This window comes from Camelus ferus, chromosome 2, assembly GCF_009834535.1.
Source record: "Camelus ferus isolate YT-003-E chromosome 2, BCGSAC_Cfer_1.0, whole genome shotgun sequence".
Taxonomy (NCBI): domain Eukaryota; kingdom Metazoa; phylum Chordata; class Mammalia; order Artiodactyla; family Camelidae; genus Camelus; species Camelus ferus.
In genome coordinates, this window is record NC_045697.1 from 6,172,101 (window position 1) to 6,197,399 (window position 25,299).

Genomic DNA, 25,299 nt, shown 5'->3' on the forward strand with positions numbered 1-25,299 from the left:
AACCAGTCTCCTCCGCAGAGTAATTAAAAAATAAACCCCGTATTTTTTATGTGTAAAAACTGTGTTATCTTTACTTTTGGCTAAAACTATGAATGCATCCTAGAAAAATCTGTACGTGGAAAAATTTGAAAATGGTAAACTGAGAAAAATTTCACATAACTGGGCCAAGTGTGGAGTCCCTGAGGCTCAGTGAATGGGCCCTGTGACAAAGTGACCAGGCGTGGCTTTGCCCTGGGTCCTCTCATCAGCTGAGGCTCAGGATGGCGGCACGGCCCCTCGGCAGGACTTCACGAGGAATGCGCTAATGCCGGGGGCTCACTACAGGCAGCACGGAGAGGACACCAGGGCCTGGACACCTGGGTCCTGGGGTGGCTAGTGCACTCACAGGGAGGTCTGTCTGACTCTCAACGCCTAGCTTGCCCAGGACAGGTGAGGCCCATGGACACGCTGGTGTGACTGTGCCCGAGATGTCCTCCAGGAGCCGTGTCCAGTGAGATGTCCAGCAGGACACGGGGGTCTACACACAGGACAGAGCGAGGACGGAGCTCACGGTGAGACCAGGCCTGTCCCGTTCTACCCGGCATCCCAGGAACCCTGCACCTGGCTGAGGTCTGTGCGGGCCACCTGGACTCTGACCGGGCTCCCGGCCGAGGGCCTTGCATTAGGAGAGCGAGTGCTCAGGGCAAGAGGAGAGAGGAGCAGAGAACGCCGTCACTGGCAGTAACGGCTACAGGCCAAGGGTCCCATGGGGCTGAGGCGCATCCCGGACCCTGGGCAGCTCTCACCTGTAGTCCCGCAGCGTGAGGCTGGTGTACCGCACCGTGTCATCCATGCTGCAGCTCACCAGCTGCCCGGACTCGTCCACCGTCATCCTGGACACCTGGTTCGTGTGGCCCTTCCCGGCGAAGGAGTCGTTCTCCCCTGTCTCCGAATCCCAGTAATGTGGGGCGGAGGGTTAAGGAAGAGTCCGGCCTCCAAGAGGCAGTGCTTGTCCCCTGGGGAGGCCAGGGCCAGTGCCACGTCCCAGGCAGCATGTTAGGGACAGGGACTGGGCACTGGGCCTGAGGGAGATGGCTTGAGGATGTCTGGGTCCAGATTTCAGAGAGCAGACCTTCTGGTAAACCAGCAAGAAGGCCCAACACGTGTCAGCAGGCTTCTTATAACCCAGCGTGCCCACTCAGCCTGCTTATCTACAGAACAGGACCCGGGAGGTCACAGGACTGTGAGGACTGTGATGACGGACTCAGCTCTGTCTGAGATGGGGCTCAGCAGGAAGCTGCTGTCCCCTGGGGCCCCGTGTAACTGAGCCCACGCTTCCCCTGCTCTTTCTAGCCTGCGATCCAGCCCATGGCTGTGCCACCAGGTAGATGGCCCTGGGCTGACCCACCTGGGAGCGGCCAGATCGGGGGCTGCTGGTGCGGGGCGCTCCGGTGAGGTGGGCTGTAGTACGTTATGAGACTTTCCTTTTACACCAATAGTCGATGACTCATTTCCAGTGCAGACTGTCCACCTAGGAAGCTACGTGTATGTTCCACTGCTAACACATTCTCGAGGGAAGGCCCAGCTTGGTGCTATAGGAGGTTAATGCCACAGTGCGCTGACACCAGGGTTGGGCACAAGGGGGCGGTGCCAAGTGGGGACCGGCACCGGGGCAGCTGAGGACGGCAGGACTGGGGAGGCCTGCACGCTGCTCCAGTGCCTCCTGTGCCCAAGTATAGTGCAGGCTTGGGCAAGATGCCCCTGCTGTCCCTCCATCTCCTTACACTTGAAGGAGTGGACTACCTTGTCTGCCCTCCTCCCTTGGGGTTGAGGGGAGGCCTTCCCAGTGAGGAAGCCCTGCAGAGACAAGGCAGGGCTGTGGAGGTGGGAGAAGTCCGGGGTTTGGGACAGACCAGGAACCAGTCTGACGAGGGAGGGCAGGCCCCTCAGGCAGCACCAGTGCCCCTCCTCGGGGGATGGCAGAACAAAGCAGCCACAAGGCCCTGCTGAGGCTAGCCCCTCAGACAACTGCTCCATCGCTTGCCATCCTGGGAGGAGGGGTCACTGGCTCCAGGCCTCCCAACACCAGAAGGGGGTTGGTTGTAGGGGTGCCAGGAGACATTACAGAGGGACCAAAAAGCACCTCACAGGGAAGGGAAGCTCAGTTCCACACAGATCTGCTGCTGCCAGGAGGTGCGATGTTGGCGAAGGTGCCCTAGCCATCAGAGTTTCACTTTTCCCATTTTTAAAACAAGGAGACTTTACCAAAAGGCTCTAAGTCCATTGGATTTTAACACATTGATTCTGCTGCTTGTGAGAGGGGCAAGGCCGGCAGCAGGCCCCGCGCGGAGAGAGGCAGCTCCAGTTCAGGGAAGCTTGGCTGCACAACAAGTGACCCATCAGGTCAAGGTCAGGGCCCAGAGCTGGAGGCCCCATGTGTGGGCCTGGTGGCACCTCTCAGCAGCCAGGACTGGGCAGGAGTCCTGACGCCACCTGGCTGGCCTCGTTTCTGGCACCGTGGGAACAGGAAACTCCCGCCTCTCCTGCCAGGGGCCCGGGAGCCAGCCCTGTGAGTCAAAGGATATTAATGTGTCCGTCGTGGCTCCCAGAGTAGATGTACGACTTGCCGCCGTTTTTATGCACCGTCAGGCACTGGATGGATTTGCTGTGACCCTATGGAGAAGACAGACGGGCGGGTGAGCTGAGGACACACCATCCTGCCTGTGACTGTCAACCGCTCTCCCCTGGGTGAGGGGGAGGGAGAGGCCCTCAATGCCGCAGCCCCAGTGGGCCTGAAACACCGCCCACCAGCCTCCTGAGCTGACTGACCACCTGACAAACCAGTGACATTCGGGCCCTTCCCTCCGAGGCACTCAACCCCAACCCGGGTGGGTACACTAACTGAAGCCCCAGCAGCAGAGCGTCCAGTCTGCGCAGCCTGACCCAGGCAGCTCCCGCCCTAGAAGGAAATGCTGCTCACACCCGTGGAGGAAGCGCCCCACCCAGGGCTGACCCTCGACAGCGGCGAAGCAGTGGTGCCCGGGCGCTAGCGGGAGGAGGCGGCGGGGGGGAGCCTCTGTACTAGGAGCAGCTCATGGCTTGTCCTCTACCCAGAAGCACAGCTCGCGACTCCAGCATGTGTCTTCCAAGAAAGGTCACGCAGTTCTCAGAGACTGGAGAACCAGTAAACAGATCCAAAGTCCTTTCCATGGGACAGCAATCCACCAGCCCTTCTACTTAGAGCCGGGTCCTCAGAGCAGCGTTGATCCCATCTGGAGTCTTATCCCTCACAGCCCGGGGACTCAGAACTGCTCTCAACAAGAAGCCTGGTGACTTGTGCTCGTCCCCTGCCTGGGGCAGCAGCCTCACCTGGAACTTGCGAGAAATGCGAGCTCTTGCACATCCCACAGGTGAGCCCTCTGAGCACAGGGGCCCAGCCCAGCTACCATCTTCTAACAAGCGGGCCCTCTCACGTGATTCTGATGCACCTACAAGCTTGAGCCAGAATCACCTGGGTGACTCTTACAAGTACCAGCCTCTAAGAGCCCTCCCTGCAGGCTCTGATGGAGTCCTGCTGGGGCCGGCCAGGCAGCAAGCCTGTTTTGGAAGCTCCCTACTGATCTGAACATGTGCCAGGGCCGAGAACTGCTATTCCAACCCCAGCCTGTCCCTGGGCTCACGCACTGCCCGACCTCAGCACCAAACACCCGAGGATTTTCACGTGCACACGGCAGGAGAGCTGGGAAGGGTTTCTCTGACAACTGTAAACGCCCACAGGGGTCCTGAGATGACCTGGGGGAGGAACCGGAGCCTGGCCAGCAGTGCCCATGCCACTGGCAGCAGTGAGTGGTCAGGCCCAGGCCTCCCTCGCTCCCAGGGTGGCTCCAGTCCGGGTACCAACAATCCGGGCTCCATGTCAGACGGCCACCAGGCCCACTGTCGGAGAGGCCCATGGAAAGCTGCTTTCGTAGAAAGACAGAGTGGGCTGACAGCAATGCCTGAATCTCTAGAGCAATTTTCCTCCATCGCATGGAGGCCCAGTGAAGCGACTGTCCAGGGGACCCCTCCCAGCTCCGCCAGCTCTGTGCCAGGATGCACACACCTCCACTTTATCCTCATCACACTGGGCTGGCAGTCTGTCCAGTAGGTGGTCCCCACGCCCCCATCCTCAGGGCCAAATCAAGTGAACCTTCATGGGAGCGGAGGTGCAGGACGGGCACTGAGGGCCAGTGTGGCTCCTGTACTGGACCGGCCCCCCCTCCCCGTCAGCAGCACCCCACCTCGACAGGACGCGGCAGGCACCAGGCCCCGCTGGACCTTGTGAGCCAGTCACACAGTTAAGGAGGATGAGGCCTGGCTCGGCCTCTTCCTTCCAGGGCAATTGTCCCAGCCCCTGGCCTACACAAACCCTATAAAGCCCAGACACCCCCCGGAGCCTGTCCGCACAGCCCTGAAGCAGCTGAGTGAGCAGGGCTGCGGGTTTGGCCTGAGAGGGCTCATGGCGGGGAGGGGATGACATGCAGCTCTGCTGTGGAAAGACCTCCCTTGAGAGCACAGCTCAGAATCCTTAGTCAGGGTCACACTCAAGCTCCACCTACTTCTCCAAGTTCATTTCCTCCCACTCCCCACCACCCCCTCATGCCTTACCTGCTCTAACCACACAGCACAAGGGCCTCACACTCATTCCCACATTCCAATCCCACATATTGTCAAGGTCCAGCTCCGAGGCCTGCTGGACCCCCACGTCTGTGGCGATGCCCCACCACCTGCCCCATCCTGGGACTCAGTCTGTTCCCGGTCCTGCCTCACTAGCGAGGACAGAGCTGGTGAACTCCCAGCTGAGGGAGGCAGACCTCATAGGGACAAACGACCCTGATAGCAGGGGCGAGGGCCACTGCCCGGGACCTCAGGCCCTGAACACCAGCTTTACAGCAGCTCCGGGGGAACTTGGCATCTGGCCTCCCACCTCTGCTAAACTCACATCCCCAAAGCAACCAGCATCCTGCTGTTCCCAAGACCCCCAGGGCGGAGCCCCTTCTCCACAGTGGGGCGCACACTTCCCTCCCGGCCGGGACCAGCCGGCAGAGCTGCTCCTGGGCACTGGCCTCACCTTGATGACCCGCAGGGGTTTGCTGGGGTTGTTTTTGTCCAGGTAGTTGATGTAGCCAGACAAGGAGATGCTGAGGAGGTGGTCCTTCTGCCATAAGCAGCCCAGCTGCTGGTCCAGAACGTTGGAGCCCATGGTAAACGTGTTGACGACAGAGTTCATATTGACGTCCCAAATTTTAGAGGTTTTGTCTCCAGAAGCAGAAAGCAAGTGGGAGCCATCAGGACTCCAGCTGATCTACTCAAACAAAATGGTGATCAGGTCAGAGCACTATCGGGGGAAGAGACCTCAGAAAGCAGCTGGTCCACAGATCCCCTTTCTGAGCGGGGAGGACCAGGAGGCGATGGAACACGACAGGGCAAGGACAAGAAGAGGGTCCTGGCCACTGGCCTCTCCAGGCCACGTCACCCTGTTCCACGTGGCCTACCAGCACTCCACCACTGCCCCTACTTCCAACCCCGCGTCGCAAGCTTCCAACTTCAACCCATGTAAGGATGATGGCAGACAGGCCCGATCACACCAGAGGACCCCACAGACACAAACCCGTACTTACGGCATAGATGCCGCCGTCGTGAGCCTTGCTTCCTCCCAGTGCGCACACCTTCTCTCCTGTCTTTCCGTCGTAGATGTAGATCTTTCAAGAAATACAGATACATGTGGGTCACGGGGACATGTGATCGCTCTTGGCTGTCAGCACGCTCACTGAGCTGTCCCTATTAATAACTGCTCCATCATCAAGTGACTCTTACAATAAAGATTTAATGTAAATTAGTGTTAAAAGATGAGTTTTGAGCTCCTTTAAAAGGGTCTACCATGCTTTGATGACACAGCTCCTCAATGGAGCTGCATCCCGAGATGGGGGGGAAAGAGGGAGACTTCTAAGTTCTGCACATTGAGACCAGTTTCCTAAGTCTATCTGCTCTGAACTCACAGAGGACACGAGATGAACCCCCACCTCCACGGCCTTCAGCCCTCACCTGGCCATCAGCGCTGGCTGTGGCAAATCTGTTCCCGTCGGGGGAGAATCGCACGCAGTTGACGAAGCGGCTGTGGTCCTGCAGGAAACGAGACAGTTACCCACCATCGACAGGCAAGTTCAAGAAGGCTCTCTGTGAAGTATGCAGCCCATGCCCACCACTAGTGTGGACCACCAGTCCCCGGGAGGCTTTGGACCTTATTAACACAAGTGCCGAGCAGACTCGCTGGGAGGTCCAACCCAGCCTGCCCACCTTGGCCAGGTGCATCTCTGCCTGGGGGGCCTCCCTCCGCTGTGGTGGGCCCCCTGATCTCCGCAGACAGAAATGGCCCACCTCCCTCAGGCCCCAGAGGAGCTCAAGCCCAAACTTCCTCTGCTTAGTGAGGCTGGGAACATGAGGCTCTTCCCCGAGCCCCCAGGGCCTGGCCCCAACCCAGCACACAGCAGGCGCTTGGTGGGCATTTGCTGAACCAACTGAGGTTTGTAAAGAAGTTAAACAGCAGTTATGACCTTCATGGGAAGAGTCTGAGTGACTCAGGAGACATGGCCTCAAGGAGTGATTCTGCCATCCAAGTAAGTAAATGACCTCACTCTTTCCTCAATCAAGAAGGGTTTGCGTCAGAGAATGACCCTTTGAAAAACCCACAAGCCACCAACAGGACCCCAGCCCTTCTCCCACCTCAGCTGCAAGCACACGGTGAGCGTTAGTTACCAACTCTCCTCCGTGCACGGGGTTAGTTGCCTCTAAAGATATGAACACACAACCTGCAAGAAAGGCAAATCGACTCAACGCATATCACCTGCCCCGATCGACCCTCCAAGTATATCGCTGGCAATTTTAAACTGCAAGCTGCTGGCGTGGAAGGGACGGCATGTGTTTGATTATGTGATGGGTTGAGTTGTGTCCTGAAGAAACAGGCTGAAATCCCAGGTACTGGTGATTGTGACCTTATGGGAAAGAGGGTCTCTGCACGTGCAGTCAAGTCAAGATGAGCTCCTTAGGGTGGGCCCTAAGCCAACACCCTGGTGTCCTCGTGGGGAGAGGGAGATGTGGACTCGCTACAGACACAGGGAGACACCATGCGGAGACGGAGGCAGAGACGGACTGGGTGATGCTCCCATGGCCACGAACGGCCAGTTTTGCCTTCTTAGTGTCTTGTGTCTGCTCAGTCTGCTTCTCAGGCCCACCTTGCCTGCTCTGGGGTTTGTGTTCTGAGTTGGGAGACAGCCGCTTCCCAGCAGGCACGCAAACCGCCAAAATGAATGAAAGTGAAGATGAATCAACTTTCCCAGCAGGAATCCGTCAGGCCCTCTGACTGCTGTTCCTCCGTGACTGTCACTCACCTGTCATCCTCCCACCTCCAGGGGCCCCCTTTTCTTTTTTTTTAAATTCAGGAGACAACAAGGCCCAGAGAGGCTGAGTTGTGAGAACACAGGTCTCCAGTTTCTCGTCAAGAGCTCTGGACCCCACCGTGCTGGCTCTGGGCCCTGGACAGAAGGCAGGCAGGCCGGGCGAGGAGCCACCCAGAGGTCAGATCCTTAACTCCTCAGGCCGAGTGCCACTGCTCTGCTGTCCCTACACCTGTAAGGGAGCCAGCTGCACATTGAGGCCCACGTCCCTCTGTCCCTGTCAGCCCTGGGCTGGTTCAGACCTAGTGGTAGGAGGATTTCTGGGGCCAAGCCCCCTAGGCTTCTTTCAGTCCTCCCAGAACTGCCCCGTGGGGAGGACAGGCAGGAAGGAACAACTCGTTCTGGATGAGCTCAAAGGAAAAGCTCTTCAGTGACAAAACCACAGTCGCAATCCTGGACATCTGCCCAAATGTCTGGTCCTCTCGTGTCTGACCTCTGCTGGCTCACCGTCCCTGGTTCCAGTTTCCTCCACTGTGAGGTGGACGAGGGAGGGGGCTGGGACCAGCTCCCCACTCTGGTGCCTGAGACTGATGGAGTCCCGGCCAGACGTCCCCCCAAGAACCAGGAATGCCGAGAGCTCACAGCAGTGGAGCAGACCTCAGGGCCAAATGGGGGCGATGGGGTGTGTCAGTGGGGGGTGACTGCTCTTTACTGGGCATGAGGATACACTGGGAACCAGAGGGACACCCAGCCACCGTGCAATTCTCATTTGCCAAACTCCTGTTTCTCTGGTCCCTGAGAGGAGAGCAGGAGCACCCCCCACACAGCCCAGCTCAGAGGTCGGGGTACCCGTCGGTGCTGCTGCCCCTCCCCTTCCCCGACTGCCTGCCCCTCTCAGCTCTGATGCTTCAGCGACATCACACATGTGGACACTGTCTGTCCATCTTCCCACTGGGTGCAGGCTGGACAGGGCACAGGCCCCCCTGGGGACTGGGCGCTGTGGCTTCAGAAAGTCTTCCTGGTCAGCTTTTCCTGCAACTCAAGCCAAGAGCCCAAATGGACAGGAGACTGATGTCTGGTCCTGAAATAGCCCATTTAAAGGGAGGAACAGTGAGCAGCCCATTAACCAAAAAAGTGTGGGCTAAAAATAGCCCACACTGCAGGGAGGTGAGGCCAGAGTACAGAAGAGGACCGGGTGTGGGGGAACATCATGGGCGCTTTGGACGATTGAGTCCCTATCCTTCCCTCTCTCCCTTCCACCCTAGAAAGGCTCTGGCCGCCCCCTGGGGTGAAGGGCCCGGGTGCCTGGTCCCCTCCAACACACCGCAGCGCTGGCGGGACTGTGCTAGTGGATCTGCCCAGAACCTCCCCACTGTCATTACCTCCCCACACCCTGTTATTACCCATCCCCCACATCGTTACCTCCCCAATCCTGGCATTACTTCCCATCATTCCCCGCTCCCCACACCATCACTGCCTCCCCCTCCCCTCCCCCCACCACTGAGAAATCGGAGCTGGGAACAATTAGCTAGTAAGTAGGTAATGCACCAGGGTCCACGTCACTGACAGGGACAGAGCGCCACTGGGCTCCAGGGCCTGACCAGCAGGTCAGCTCAGGTGTCCCCTGGGAGCCCTCCCTGGTTCCAGCAGCCTCAGCTGTGTCCTGCCTGTACGATGGCTACCCTCAGCCTGGGTGCCCTGTGCCTACCTGCCTCGTTCCCTTGTCACAGGCTCGTGGAGGGACACACGGTTCAGATGCCCATGACCACTGCCCCCTCCCTCCCTCCACGGTCAGCACCCTGAAAGTGGGTTTCCACCCTGCCCTGAAATGCTGCCCCTCCCCACTTCAGTCCATTGCCCCTGCCCAAACCCTGCTCCTCCGCACTCTGAGAAACCTTCCTGTAAAGTGTCTGGGGAGCAGCCCTGCACCCCTTGCCCTTCAAAAACCACACCCCCTCCTCCCGTCACCCTGGACAGATCTGCCCAGTTACCACTTTCCTCTGCAGAGAGAGGACCTGATGAAGGGATAAAAGGTTCATTCTAACCCTCCTTTGGCCACTGACTGTCCACGTCAGCTTGGCTAATCAGCTCAGGGGGATACCAGGGAGATAAGGGGCAGAGAGGAGGAGACCCGCCCTGCCGACCTCCCGGCACGGCCATCGATCACTAACGCACACCACTCTCTGAAAGCCAACACAAGGGGGAAAGGTGGCTAAGGATGATGCCAGGCCGTCTGTGTGCCCAGCCCAGGGCCAGTACAAGGCGGGCACCTGATACACACTTGAACTCCAACTTCTGCTTTCAGTCATGAATAAAGACACAGGACAAAGGGAAAAACAACCACTAGAAAACCTTGCATATTAGAGCTCAAATTTTGCTCAACTGTCTGGGTGGGTGATACTTCTAGTAACTTCCAAGCTGTGCTCACCTCCACCATGCAGAGCCACAGTGATGAGTGAGGCACGAGGGCGCCGCGCCACGCGGCACCCCTGGGCAGAGGGAAGACCCGGAGGCCCCTCTGCGGCCAGGTGCGCTCGCTTGCTCTCAGAGGCCTGGGCAGACGCTGCAGCTCGACAGGCAGGTCCGGGTGAATGAGGGCCCTGACGCTTGTTGCTCTGAGCAATCATCTCATCAGACACGCGCTATCCTGTGGACCGTGGACACAGCCCTCAGAGGTGCTCGCTACGGGGGCAGTGTCCCCGGTCATAGGAGCAGCCGACACACTCACCCGACAGAGGAGGAAGCAGAGGCCTGAGAGGCAGAGAAGTCCGCCCGAGGCCACAGTCGCCCAGGTGCACACGGGCAGGTGAGGGAGAGACGCTTAGCGGGGCCATCATCACACCTCCAGATGCCGTCACAGGGGTGTGCTTGGCAGGAAGAAACCCCCATGGGAGAGGCAGAAATAGGCAAGGTCCCTCTTGCACCCTTCTTTTCAGGCCACCCTTAGGGCCTCAAAGGGGCATCTAAACTCCTGGGCACAGCCGGTCTCCTGTGACCCTGGGGTCACTTCCCTGGGGGGGTGCTATTCTGCCCACGGTTCCTACAGCCTCTCAGCCCATTTCTAGTTCAGGCAAACTAGGACTAAAGCCAGATCAGGGGCCTGGGCAGGAACCGGGATGGTACAGCTGAAGTTGGGCATGACTCAGCTTTGTCTACACTCTCACTATGCCAACACGAGAAGCTGGTTTGAACCAACAAACTGATGAACAAGAAGGAAAAGCACCGAGACCCCCACACTCAGGCCAGCAGGGGGACGGCGGCCACTCCTGTCTGCATCTGAGACACTGCTGCCCTCCTGCCTGGTCGGAGCTGCCTTACAGCTGCTCCGGCAGGTACTGAAATTTGGAACACGACTAACTCCTTTTTTGAGGCAGCAACTTGAACTCGACTCCTCTGTGCTGCTCACATGCTCACCCCTCCCTCAACGGCCCTAAATGTGGCCCAGAGAACGGTGGCAGAAGCTGGAACCGGGTGGATGGGGACCCTGCACATTACAGCCTTGCTCTGGGGTGGTGAGGGCCGCGCAGATGCACAAGGCAAAGGCCGATCTCACCTTACAAGGCGCTACAGGTGGGTGTGGGGGGCCCTCCTGTCCTTCCTACTCCAAGCCAACTGAGCCTGTTAGAATCTTTCAAAGATGTTCGGCAATGCCTCACAGCTGCTCAGACATCCACCAGCAGCTCTCCGTCTTCCCCGCAACTCTGCGGCCCAGTGGGGGAGGGCCATCCCCACCCTGTTTCCCTGGGGGCTCAGAGGCACAGCCAGCCTGAGGGCTGCAGAGCCAGCCAGCTACAGCGCTGGGCTGCCACCCAACGTCCCCCATTCTCAGTCCATAGCCCCTGATCTCTGCTGGGTCCCTACCCTGGAAGACTTCAGGATGAGCTGTGTGCCCATCCTGGAGACAGGTGCCAGCCAGGCCAGCGTCTCCACGTGACACACTTGGGCCGGGGCCGCAGGGTAGGGGCAGTGTTCTCAGGTCAGAAAGGAAAATGGAAAGAAAAGGAACCTTCTGGCCAAGTCCCCGAGTCAGCCCCCGGAGAAGACCGGCAGGGTGGTAGAGCACAGGTCCGGGCCAACTCCGGACTTGAGTCCTGGCTCCAGCCACCTGCCACTGAGGCGCTGTGCTGGGTTTAATCCGTACCTGCAAAGAGGAAATGATCCCTCCCTGCTCTCAGGGCAGGAAATGGAGCCCCGCCCACCCAGAGCCCAGATAACAGCCAAGGGGAACCAAACAGACCTGGGGTGGGGTGGGGAGGGGAAGGGGCACAGGGAGAGGGAGACAGGGAGAGGGGCTAGGACAGTCTCTTGCTGCCACAGAAACCTCCGTCTCCCTCCTCCCTCCCCTGGGCCCAGCGCAGGATGCCCAGACTTGACTCAGCATTACTCACAGTACCTCATCCTGCTTAGGAAACGGCTGACCTTGAACCACGCCTCCCACAGAGTGCCACCACCCACCTGGAGCAGCAGCCCCAGGAGCCCACCTCCGGGAGGGAGGTGCAGGGTGCTAGGGAGGGGCTCTGGGCTGCACAGCCCACTGGCCCTGCTGGGTGGCCCCGGGAGGAAATCAAACCCGTTTCATCACCAGTAGGGAACCTGGGGAGCTCCTCTGCACCTGAGCCGAGATCTGTCTGGAAGTGCTGCCCACAGCCGAGTCCTGCTCTCTGGGGAACCGTTGAGGACCGCCACTGCCTTTCCGGCCACACCCTGCCCACTGCTTATGATTCACTGTGTTGTCATCAAAGTTAACAAGGCTTCTCACTCAGTGAGCCACTAACGTTCCTGGGACAAGGCCCCAGACCTCAGCAAATCCCAGCTCAGCCACCTCCAGGGCACACAGCCGGCCGTAAAGCACCACACGTTCTCTACACAGCAGCTCTGTGCACTCACTTCCACCACCACCACCGGTACTGGCTGCCTCTCTGGTGTTTTCACAAGAGAATCGGGAGGGGGAGATTCGGAACCACAGCCACCCTGGAACTTGAGTGCCGCTGTCCCCTGCCAGGTACCCTCCCTTCCACACTCTAGCCTCAGACCACGGGGCAGGAAACCAGCATCGTGGGCCACCGTGGACCTGCAGGTGCTGTGCATAGCTCAAATTCATGGTTACATTGCTCTCCCGCCCATATCCCCACACCCATCCTGCAGATGGGAAAAGTGAGGCTTAGAGAGGTTCAGAACCTTGTCCCAGTCAGGAAGCATGTGCAGAGCTGGCACTGAGACCCCAAAGCCATTTACACCCAAAGCCTGCGACTCTCCAGGCAAAGCGGCTAACTCTCCTCACTGTGTGTCACTTCACAGGTGTCACCTGCCCTCATCACCTCTCTCAGGGAGGTACCAGAGGGGCAGATACAGATATCCCTGGAAACTCACCTCCTCTGACATTTTAGTGGCTCAGGGGATCTCAAGCTGGTACAATCAGAAGGCAGACGGTCACCTGGCCTGGGCTCCCCTTTCTAACAAGGCACTTCCAGACCAGGACGCTTACCCAGTCACCCGATGTCAGAGATGCGCCACCACCCCTAGCCACCTACCCAGCCATCCCAGGATTGATGGTGTGCAGTTGGGACCTTCTGCCATCAGCATCTAACAGGTCTAGACTCTGCCGGCTTCAGGTAAACCACAAAGTCCACCCAAAAACCACCCTACAGAGAGAAGCCCACTTACGCCAATTGTGAACTTGAACTTGAATGGTGGCCCCTCAAAGAACGCGGCACAGTTGTCATCACTGCCAGTCACCAGGCGGTACGGCCGGCTCTGCTTAATGTCCACGCTGTTGATGACTTTGTTGTGTCCTGTGATCTCGCCCACGGAAGAGCCACTGTCCCACAGGAAGACGGCTCCGAACCTTCACCCAATGAGAAGAGTCCAGGAAAGGAAAAGTCAGTCCCAGGAAGGTCGCTAAGACGCAGGCAATGGTGCTGGCAGCGCAGCCCTGCTCACATCTGTGCTCCGTGCACGCTCCCCCAAGCGCGCAGGATTTTCTAACAAACAGGAACCATCCCAAGTGCTTCTGGGAAGGGACTAGATGTCTGTGTCTTAGGTCCAGACCCAACGAGCCTCCCACGTGAAGGTGCCTTAAAAGCACCTGCCAGGGAACAGCTCTAGGGCTTTGTCAGTTTCACAACAGTTTTACTGGCAGGGGGGTGGGGGCCACAAGGAAACACACAGTTACCCTCCCCTACTAGAAAGGAGACGCTGCCTTGTTCTCGGCTGGCAGTCAATGAAAATGTATTGTTTTGGTTACTCTTTGTGACTGAATGAAACAGGAATTAGGATCAACAGGAATGACTTGAAAAACTATGGAAGAATTAGTACTGATCAGAACACACATTAGGATCCTCTGAGTAAATTCCTACCAAGTTCAAGTGCTTGACGGCAGCAGAGGTGCCAGGGAGGGACCCTGACTGCACTTGGAATAAGGAACCCTGGGCCACGGTACTGACCCTGCTGGTCCCTGGACCCAAGTGCAGCAGCCCCCATGGCCCCTACCCAGGGTCCATGTGCCCTGCTCTTTAGTGAGGTGACTGTAGGGCTGTGCCCAGCTAAGGAACACACCAGCCCCCTGGGCACCTGCTGGGAGGGACCCCAATGTTGCTCAGAAGCTGCATCACTTTCAGCTCCCCCTTTCCTGCTGCCTGGAATGTGGGTACGCCAGCTAGGGTTCTAGGAGGCAAAGGGCCAAGGACATCAGATCAGAGAAGGTGCCCAGGCCAGGGACAAACCCTGGGGCTCTCTGCTGTCACACGTGGTTTTCCGTCACGCAGTGCTTAGGCCAGCCCTAAAGGAGGCCTGGTTCCCACAGGATGAACACACACCAGACCAAGCCACACCGATGTCACTGCGCCCTACCCACCAGGGGCGCCCAGGAAACAAAGCAAAGCAAGGGACAGGGCGGGAGGGGCCGGGCCAGAGACTCACTTCTCCCTTCCTTCCCCGACCACTGCGATCCTCTTACTGTCTTCCGTCCAAGCAATGTCCTTGATCTTCCCAGCAAAAGGCTGATACTCATACTTCAAGAGGTGCTCCTTCTGCGTGGTATCCCAGATCCTCAGCTTCCCAGATATGTCTGCGGACACAACGGGGCAGTGAGGCCACATTCACTACTGGGCCAGGGCCGCGTGCGCAAAGGCAAGTTCACGCAGCACCGCCCAGGGTCCGCAGGCTTGCTGGAGACAGCTGGGGCCACAGCTGGGAGGAGGTGCGTGTTCTCAGGTTAACAGTACCCGGTCACTGTCAATCAGAGCCTGCTGCCTCCGTGAGGACCAGTATGGGGGCCTCTGCATTTTCCCGGTCATCACGACGATCACAAGCCCTGACTGTGCCACCTGGACACATGGCAGCAATGCTCAGGGAGCAGTTTGTTTTATGACTGTATTCCTTTCCTTGTAGGGAGATCAGGCAAATTCCTTACATTCGGGAACTAAAGTTGTCATCTGCAAAAACCTGATGGCACTAGTGATGCTGCCTCTCCTGCGCAGGGGCTGCAGAAACCAGGAGAAACGAGGGGTGCCACTGAGCCTGTGCCCGGGGGGCCTGGGGCATGCTGTGCCCTGCGAGGTGGCCCTCTGCCTCCCCAGGGTCTGCAGGCTCTGTCCCCCTGTCTCCCAGCTCTGTGGCAGCGCCTCAGGCAACGAGCAGCCCCGTTTGGCAGAGCGAGGCATCACCCCACAACTTGAGGCTGAGCCGAGAATGAGACCCTCTGGTGAGGCTCCACCCAGCACCGTGGGCGTTGCAAGGAGTCGTACTACAGACAGAACTTGATACCAGGCCTGTTCTCACCGTAGCATTTGCAGCGGATTAGTAATAAATTAACACGCCCTCTCCTCCCTGCTGCCATCCGTCACCCAGCTCCACGCACCAGCCCCCACACGTGCTTCCCAAACGCGCACCGACTTCCTCAAACGAGCAGGAAAAGTGGAACATTGTACACTAACTCTCGAGCCTAAAACCTCAGCCCTGCATGGCTCTGAGTCAAGTCCCCCAGCAGGTAAGCTCGCACTGTCTCCAGGACCCCGGCCAGCGGGGCACTGAACGCAAACTCTACAGCCGGTCTCGGTGGGAACGGCTTCCATCGCCCGTTCAGGCCCAGCCGACGGGGGGTGCCGGCTACAGAGGCTGCCCTTGCCCTGCGAGGCTCTGTGGGCGTCAAACAGCACTGACAGCCCCAGCCACAGAGGGGATAATGAACACCAGGGGGCTGCTGTGACGATAAATGAGTCAACACACGTAGTCTTAGACGAGCCCCTAGTGCACCGTGGGCTCCTGCGATGACTCAGTCTCAACCAGTCAGTGAACTAAGGCTCTGCAGGAGGCCACTGGAAGCGCACCCCTGCGGGCGAACACCGGGCTCAGGGTCTGCCGTGGAACAGATGAGAAGAGACACCAGCATCCTTGTGAACAGGGCTAATGAGGGCGCCCCGGGGGCCCTGGTCTCTCTGGACGAGGTCCAGCCAGACCGCCTGGCATGCTGCCCGAGGCAAGTTCCAAAGCTGACCACAGCCAGTTAAGCCCTCGGCTGAACAAACCAGCTGGCAGGGAAAGGAGAGGAAGCAGCAGAAGCGGGAGCCGGAAGAGGAGCACCGTGTGTGCAGGAAGGACACGGGCGCTCACGCGTGTGCACACGCTCACACACACGCTGGGCTGTGTGGTCCCCGTGCTCAGGCCAGTCCAGGGCGCTACAGGGAGTCATGGAGAATATAGCGCCTGCAGCACAAGGCTGAGGGTGCCCTGCTCAGACACCCCAGGGCCGCTCTCCCACCCCCCAGCTCAGCAGGGAATCTGCTCCCCTCACCCTGCTGAGCTCAGGCCCCCTCCAGGCCTGGACTCACAGTCAGTTCTCCCACTGCCTCCCCCGCTCAGGCCATCAGCCTCTTCTGTTGGGTCCTGCTTGTTCATCTAATTCTTTTCAGAAGCAGCTGGGGCTGGAAAGAGACAGTGGCCCCATCTGACGAGGGCAGCCCTGACCAGGGGCCCCTGGGGGCAGCAGGCACCTGCTGGCAGACAACAAATGTACACATGTCCACTCGCTTGTAGGACACAGGACCACGGAGAAAAGCACTGCGGTGCAAGGGGACAGACAGAGTGATGGTGGGGAAGGGGCTCCCTCCACAAGGCCTGCTCCTACCACTGGGGACACGTCTCCCCTCCAGACAATAAGCTGCACTGAGGGGAGTGACTGTGCGTGGGGAGCCTGCCCCCCACTCCTCCTGTGGAGCATCACTGGGGTCGGGGAGCCAGGTGGGCCTTCTGGTGCCCATGGAGGCCTCGCCTCACATCTGCTCTGCAGCCTGGTCTCTCCTCCCTTGGTCCTCACCAGAGAGACCCTCATATACTTCTCCTCGGGGCATGGGGCGCCTATTCAGGAACCCTCCCACTGTGCAACCTGGGTGTGCTGCTGCCCGAGGGCCACCTGGGAACCACTGCTTGGGTGCCCAGGGGGCTGAGCGTGGCGCATGGCAGCTGCCAGCACCAAATTATCGGAGGAAGATGCCCTAGAAAGGGAAATTGGGCCTGAAGTGGCTCTGCCCTGAGAACCATCACACAGGACAGAGGGCCCCCAAGGGCAGAGACTGCTGTCTTGTTCTGGGCTGGGGTCCAGCCCCAGGTGCGGGTTCCTCACACAGCCCTTCTGGAAGGTTGGCTCATTCAGCAGAATGTAGACCAGCGAGACTCAGAGGGATCTAAGGAGCCCGCAGAGGGCTGGAACCCCGTCTGGGAGTGAGGGCAGCTTCCCTGAGGTCCTCAGGACCCCTACACCTGGGCACATCAGGTGCCAGGTACCCCACTTAGCCGGAGGGCACAGCACCTTCTCAGCCTCGCTCCTCCTCTATGCACTACACTATTTTTATTTTTAGCCCGGGGCCCAGATCTCTGCAGGAAATGTTTTGTGTCTTTGCTCGATTCAAAGCACCAGCATGCTAGAAACATAAAGCACATCGCCCAAGAAGACCTGTACCAAACTCCGAGTTCCTGCTCCACATCGGTGCTCGTACGAGCGGCCAGGAAGGTCAGACCGAGTCTCCTCGTGCGTGCACCGCCCTCTGCGGCGGTCTCTGCGCCGGCGGGCCTCACTGCTTCCCGTCTGGTTAAACGTCCCTCCCGGGGCCCAGAGGGCAGGCCTGGGCTTGCGGGTGACTCAGCAGCTGGGCTGTGGCCCCAAGCGCCAGGCGGGGATGCTATGCCAACCACATTTCTCCCTAAGACACAGTTTTCAGAGGCACCAGGGCCAAATCACGGGGCTTTAAATGAAGAGGCATTTTGCTGGCAAGCAGGGCCGGCAGGGGTTGGGGGGGGAATCACAGGGCTCAAGTAAATCATAAGATATAAATAAATTAGAGCAAGTTTTACAGAAGTTGTCAGAGTAGGTTTAAACACAAAAATCATTAAGTGCCCACTAGGTGCCAGCTCCTGGCCGAGCCCTTCACACACAACCCAGGGCGGCCGGCGTCAGGCTCAGCCAGCACACCTGTCGTCCTGGTGTGTCTGGGCGTTCAGTGACCCGCCATGGTGCCCTGCAGTGCCCACCCATGCAAGGGCTGCCCCAAGGATCTTACGTGCATTGCCGCACTGGGTCCTCCCCAACCGACCTGGTAGCTACTAGCAGGCCCAGTTTACAGAAGAGAAAATGAAGGCCCAGGGAGGTGAGTTCTTTGAGGAAGGCTACACAGCTGGTAAGGGGCAGGCAGCGAAGGCAGTGTAGACAAATGGCTACCAGTGTGTATGATCCCGGCCGTCCCTCACTGGCCACTTAGTTCCTCCAGCAACGTGCTCATTTCTGTCGCCGACAAAGCCCACGTCAGCTCATCCACCTGGCCCTTCCTGGGGCCTGAGCCCAGGCTGGAGGCTGAGTGTGAGCGAATGAACGAGTAACGAACGAATGAATGCGGGTCATGGGTTCAGCCACTCTAATGTCTGTGTCTCCCTCTCTCATCTGTAAACAGTAAAAGAGCAACCTCCAAGGATTAGGAGAATAAAGTATCCTGCAACGTGGAGACCTCAATGTCTCTCTCTTACCCGGCCTCCCACGGGGCCACACAAAAGCCCGGCTGGAGGCAGCACAGGCCCAGACCACAAACAGAGCAGGACGCTTGCCTGAGGCCAGCATTTTGCTCAACACAGGGAAAGGAGCAGCAAATAAAGGTGACGCAAGACAAAGCCACAGGTCAGAAGTGCGCGCACATGCACACACACACACACACACACACGCACGCACACACACACACACAGTGGGCTCAACTACATCATGATACAGCCACCCAGAGGCCTCCGGCCAACCTCATGTGAGCATTTCTGGTGACCTCCCAGTCGGAACCAGCTGGAATACTGCCAACTGCAAAGTTCTGGAAAGGGACTTTTTGGTGGCTTATACTTTCCTTGTCCCCAAGTGAAGCTAACCACACTGGTTCCACCCGTCGGCCCTGCCCCCACCCTCCTTGACTCACTTCCCTCTTCCTCCCTCCTCTTTCCCTTCCCCTCCCAGGCCAGGCGCCCAGCTTGGTCCCAGGACTAGGGGCGGGGGCCACACCACATGCACCCAGGAGCCACGCACGCAGACAGGTACCTCCAGAGGCGATGTAGAATCCGCTGGGCGCGTACTTGGCCACCACCACCTGATGGGCGTGCTCGGTGTAGATGTCAGCGATGGCCGGGTTCTGCAGGGAGGAGACCCCGAATGAACACAAGGGACACAGAAGCAGTCACACTGCTGTCCGTTCTCCTGGATTCACGGATTTGGGTGGGAAAATCACACACACACACCACATACACCCTGAAATCAAAACCTCCATAAAGAAAACCCCAGAAGAACACTTACCTGCTGCACACCTACCCTTCTCTGCGTGATAGAATTCTAGGTAACTTTAATGCTTTCTCTTTAGTCTATGATTATAAAATCCAAACTGATTTTCTTTCCTTTGTTTTTCTGTACTTGCCAGAGTACAAATAGGTATTCGTGAAACATACAAAGGAAATAAAAGTTTCATTGGAAAAAAAATTTTGACTCTGATTTTCTCCTACTTGTGAGAAGCTGCCCGTTGCTGCCACATTCTCAGCGTCAGCTGTTCTCCAGCCCCCACCAAAGCGGGTCTCCCTGTTCAGCCCCGGGCTGCCAGGCAGCGTATGACCCGAACCAGAGCCTCTGGCTCGGAGGTGCAGGAACAGGGCTGAGCAGGCAGCCGGGAGCTGCTCCTTGTCAAAATCGCGTTTGGGAAACTATCTTTCAGAGCACAAATCCAAGGCTGGCTGGGCTCTGCAGCAAAAGTGGGGCCAACGTCTGGGACCAGGAGCATCCTTAACACTCAGCAGTGAGGTTTTAACGTGTAATTTACTCAAATTACAAGTCAGGGTGCTCCCCCGACCCCCTACACACACAACCAAGTGCAAACCACTTGCTGAGAGCCTCTCCACGTCTCCACAGCCAAGCCTTCTGTTGGGAGGGAAGAAAGACCCAGCCATCTAATCCCTGATATCTGCTGGCAGCTCTCTATCCAGCAAGTGCTCTCGCCGGAGGCAGCGGACACAGTAGGTCCCTGCCCGCACTCTACCAGCCACCCTCAGGATCCCCTGCCCCTCTCCTTGAACCCCTGTACTCTTCGCAGCCTCCCAGCCTCAGGATCCCCTATCCCACCAGACTGAGCCCAGAGAGGCACGCCACCCTCCTGCCGCTCCTGCAGGCCCGTGTGTCCATAATACTGTGCCCTCGCACACCTCCCCCCACCTGCTCACGCTGGCCAATCTGGCCTGGAGCCCTCTGCCTGAAGCCTCCTGTGCCGGCCACTTCTCTCCCCTATGCTTCCAAAACATTCACCACGTCCCTACTGACCCTTGTGTCCCTCTCCTCCAGCTTTTCTTTGACCTGCTCCATGTGCCTTTATCTCTTTATCTATCACAGCACTTGGCAAAAAACAGGTGCTCAATAAATGCTATCTTGGAGAAAAAAGGTTTAGAGTCCTTTTACCCCTAGGACTTAACACTCAGCATCACGTGATATAGGAGGCACTTAATATATGGGGTTTGTCAATTAATCTGTCTCAGAATAAACATTTGCTAATGAAATTAGAAACACAAGCACCCAATATGTTCTGAATGACAAAGAAGCACATGAAAAGGCACTCAATGTCATCAGCCCTCTGGAAAACGCAAATCAGAACTCAATGGGAAACCTACATATACCCACTAAAGTCAATAAAATTAAGACACTGCCGTCACCAAACGTTGGTGAGGACGGGGCGGGGGTGGGGTGAGGTCTAGAGTTCTCATACGTTGCTGGTGGGAATGCAAAATGATCCAGCTGGAAAGGTTTGGCTGGTTATTTATAAAGTCAACACTATGTCTAGACAAGAGCCCAGCAACCCCACTGCTCGGTGTTTGTCCAAGAGAAATAAACACACTTGTCCATAAAAAGACACGTGCAGGAAGGGTCACAACAGCCCCAACGTATTCAAATTCAAACAGTCCTTCGTACTCGAATGTTCTCACATACACAACTTCCCTCACAAAGAAGCTGCCAAAAGTGGTCTGTGATCAGGCCACCACCACCAAGGTCCTTGCTCAGCCCGACCAAGGGCTCCACCCTGGGTGCAGAGCTGGGCACTGCCTTTAAAGGGTGGGCTCCCCAGGACCCTGGGTGGGGGTTTAGGGCGGGGGGATGACCGAAGATGAGTCAGCCGCAGCCCTGGGAGAAGGTTCTGCCCTTAAAAATCCTTCCCCTAAATGGTCAGGGTGGGTGAAACCCCAGGGTGGTCCCCAGCTGGCTTGGCACTGGAATCCTGGTCTGGAGGAGACAGTGCTCTGTCCGGATCCCCAGTACAACTGGGGGCAAGTTTTCCAGGCTGAACACAATGAAAACAACACACTCGAGTCAGCAGCAACCTCCCCCCGCCGCTCTGCACACAAGGACGCTGCTACTTGAGCCAGAAATGCCGCCTCCCTGTCCCCAATGTGTCCCGCTGCAAGCCAAGCTCATCCCAGACCAGCCGGGTCCAGACGGCACTGGACTCAGACCCTCACAAGGGGCGATCACTCTCCCATCCGGAGACTCACCCCTACCTCCTTTCTCGAGGGAGGAGAACAGGATTGGCAGGGAGCAGTTTACTGGGGGAAATGCTTGGGAACAGCATAATGAGACAGAGAGGGAAGGAAGCCAGCTCAGGGAGTAGCAGGGAGCAGAGGGGGCACCTTCAGAACTGCGCTGGGGTGTCTTTCTGAGGGTTGGAGGCAGGGGCACCCCCCCCTGGGATTTCCTTCCTACACTGCTGCTATCAAGGGACAAGAGACTTCAGGCAGAAACCAGGAGGAAGCCCTGGCATCTGAGGCCTGTGGGTGCCTAGTGGACGTGGGCAGAGGCTGACAGAGCCGGATAAAATCTCCTGTAGTCTTGACCAAGACCCCAGGCCAGTCCCAGCCCTGCCCATCAGCCTGTGTCCCAGGCCCATTCCTACCTCATCTTCCCACCCTGGGCAGATTCCATCCAGGTCCTCCTGTCCCTCCTGGGACTGTAACACTATTGTTTTAACTGATCTCTCTGCTGTCCACCAATCTACCAGTCTCTCTGTCCCAACTCTGATCAGGTCCTTCGGGGGCTGGTTCAGGGCCCTGGAGTGCAGGTACCTGGGCCCAAACGTTCCCACCTCCCCACCTGTGCATGGGCGGGGGCCTCCACAGACTAGCAAACTCAGCCATCTGCCCCATGCTTTCTGGGTCTCTGCCCTGCCCCTGAGGAGATTCGCGACCACGCAGAAGGGAGAGTCACTTGAGCCCCACAAGGCTCTTTCACATTCCTTTGTCCCCTCAGGCTCAGGCACAGAGGTGGGGTCAGAGGTCACGACAGCGCTCTCCAGGGATGGTTAAGGGATGGCCCAGGTCACAGGGTATGGCAGCTTGCCACAGCAGGCCCGGCCCACTGTGAACTCAACGGACACGTCAGGGGTCGGGCAGGGGGCTGACCGGTGAAGCTGTGGGACCCAGCATGGACGGAGGCGTCCATGCTCTCCTGGAGCTGCGGAAGGTCCCCTGCCGCCTCCAGGGAAGGCCCTGGGTTTCCTCCAGCCTCCACCTTCTGGGAGGATTAGGTTTCTAGGGCACCGGCTTTCCAGATACACCCAGTTCCTGAAAGCAGGCACTGGTAGCTGGACCTGAGGCATGAACACAGTTTGCAGGGCCCTCTGTCCACTGGCGACCTGGGCCCAACTCGAGTGAGTGAGAGTCACCGGCTGCCAAGCCACCCCAGTGTCTGCGCTTCCAGAGCAGGTCTGAGCCCGGAGGCTCCCCCGACCACGGTGCCTCAGGGGACGCCGAGGACCTCAGTCCCTCCACTCCTGCACCTACTCCTGGCTGGCCCGCGGATCCAGCAGTGAACCAACGACTCCATGCAATGGCGACAGACCACCAACGCAGGAACGGTGGGGACCGCCCTGCTCAGCCTTCAAGGCTCCTTTCCACCCAGAGGAATGTGGCCCTAACCTACAGTCCATTTCTCATCATGCCCTCGTCCCTCCTCCATCAAAGTACAATGTTGTGACATTCCTCCCTTTATCTGCCTCAGTCTGGAACACTTTCCCTACCTCTGGGTCACAGATAACCTTCTAATTATCTTTCAACACTCAGGCAAAGTCTGCCTCCTCCAAAAAGCCTTCCCTGATGCTCCCAGATGGAAATGAACTCTCCCAGCCCACTGCCCTTATTACTTTCGATCCTGTGCTGCAAGTCATTCTTACACCCACAAAGCCTCTCAGTAAGCAGGCCCTGTGGAGGGCAGGGCCCAGGCTGATTCGCCTCTGCAGCCTACAAATATCCCAAAAGACCGGCGCATGTCAGACCCTGAGGGCCACAACACTCAGACAGCCTAGTGGACCCTTTAGTTGATTCTCTTTGAAACCTCAAAACGCCCCCTGAAAGAAGGTAACCTCAGGACCCCATTTTACAGGCAAAGAAGTTGGGCAGAGACACAGGCTGATGTGCTGAAGGTCCCCAGACTGGTAAGTGGTGGGGCTGGGACCTGAACTCAGCTGAGAACCTTCACTCCTCTTGCTTTTACTCACCCACAGTGGGTACCACTGGCAGCCTTACCTCAGGGAATAGAGGGCGGCACCAGCCACAGCTACCACCTGGGAACCGTGTGGAAAGGGCCGAGTGGTTCAGCGGCGCCAGGCGGCCGCGCCCAGAACGGCTTCCCTTCTGCCCCCAGCTCAGCACTCCCCATCGCCCCCTACCAACGAAGCAAACCCAGCCCTAAAATAGGGGACCGCGAGGGTTCCCCATGGGACACCCACTGGACACAGGACGCTGCCACCTCCCTCCCTGTCTCCCCTTTCTCTGCCTGCCCAGGGCTGACCAAGGCCTTCTGAGCAGGCATGAGGGGAGACTTTGGGGGCGACTGCCTAGGTTCGGATAACAGCACCCCCTGGGACTTCAGTGTCCTTATGCCTAAACAGAGATAGTAGCCACTCAACAGGGCAGTCGTGAGGACCAAGGCAGAACGTGCACCGTCAGGTACCAGGCGACCCTCCATGGACACCTGTGAACTAACCCGGGTAATAGTATCATTCTCCCCACCCCCACAGCTGTGGACACTGAACTGGCCAAGTGCTCGGCCACTGCCCGACACAAAATGTGCTCCACAAAAACCAGGTATGATGCTAGGGGCTGCGTGCTGGGCAGGAACCGGCCGGTGTTCCGGGAGCAGGCCTGGGACACCTATGCTGAGAGGTGCACATCGAGTCTGTGGTAGAGGGGCCGCACTTTTCTAGGAAGACCCTGCACAGCAGAGATGAGACCTGTGTTGGAAGCTACAAGCAAGCCGACCGAAGCTGGGGTGCAGGTCCATGCGGGGCATCAGCACCTTGGCCAGGGAGATGTTACCACTGAGACTTCGGAGAAGAGGAGGAAAGGGCCCTTTCAACTTCAGGGTCTCCTCGCCAACTGTGGTGAGGCCCATTAGGGGATGGGGTGGGGATCTGGGTGAGCAGGGTCAACTGCTACAGCGCAACCAGGAACAGGACCACCTCTTCACTGGCCTCATGAGGCTGCAATCTTTTCTTTCACTTCAAAGGTGGCTTTTATATCCCTCCCCCAGGAGGGTAAGAAATGTACCAAGATGACCCCGAGCATCCATAACAGTGCTTAGAGAACACAAGTTAAACTTCTTCCAACCTCCATGCACGTGTTCCCTGTCTAGACTCTCCCCATCTCTGCTGTCTCAATTGCCTTCCTGGAGAACTCTTACTCACCCTCCAAAACCCAATTCAAAAGTGCCCTTTCTCCAGAAGCCTTCCCTGCAGCTCTGTGGCACAGCTGATCCTTCCACCTTGTTCCTAAATCACCCAGGACACTCCTAAGTGCTTAACTGAGTGCATTAGAACATTACCTACCAGCGTTCTGCAGTTGGTACTACCGACACTTTGGGCTGGATAACGCTTTGCTGGAGGACAGCCCTGAACACTGTAGGATGTTTGGCAACATCCCTGGCCTCTACCCACTAGATACCAGTAGCACAAAAACATCTGCAGACATTGCCAACTATCTCAGTGGGGTGGGGGAGGGGAGGGACTGCCTCACTAGATCTCATCTTGGGGGCCGTGCCCGTGGGCAGGGCCCGGCAGGATGGGGAATGTGTGTGTGAAACATTGAGAACCAAGGGTGCCAGGTGACGACGTGGGCATCCTTGAGCAGCTTCCTAACTGGTCTCCCTGCCTCACACCTTCCACACCCCCTCTCTACTGACCTGACCTCACTGTGCATCTGCTCAACATTTTTCTGGTGCTGGTGGCCTCGGGGCAGGGCTGGGCTGTTCCAGGGCTGCCTGACCCCCAGCACCAGGGCCCCCCACCCTCTCCTGCCTGCTCATCACTCCCCCAACCCCAGTACTCAGGCCACGAAACTCCACAACCTG

The 25,299-nt window shown here is 58.0% G+C and overlaps 1 protein-coding gene across 1 annotated transcript in view; it reads right to left on the minus strand.

Moving 5' to 3' along the window:
* WDR1 (WD repeat domain 1) overlaps nt 1-25,299 on the minus strand; it is a 40,823-nt gene that overhangs the window by 10,304 nt on the left and 5,220 nt on the right. The window contains exons 3-10 of the mRNA XM_032493928.1: nt 18,973-19,063; nt 14,331-14,478; nt 13,077-13,257; nt 6,064-6,141; nt 5,640-5,720; nt 5,090-5,323; nt 2,565-2,652; nt 786-942 (exon numbers count right to left, since the gene is read on the minus strand). Of these exons, the coding sequence (XP_032349819.1) occupies nt 786-942; nt 2,565-2,652; nt 5,090-5,323; nt 5,640-5,720; nt 6,064-6,141; nt 13,077-13,257; nt 14,331-14,478; nt 18,973-19,063 (1,058 nt within the window). The remainder of the gene's footprint in view (nt 1-785; nt 943-2,564; nt 2,653-5,089; nt 5,324-5,639; nt 5,721-6,063; nt 6,142-13,076; nt 13,258-14,330; nt 14,479-18,972; nt 19,064-25,299) is intronic.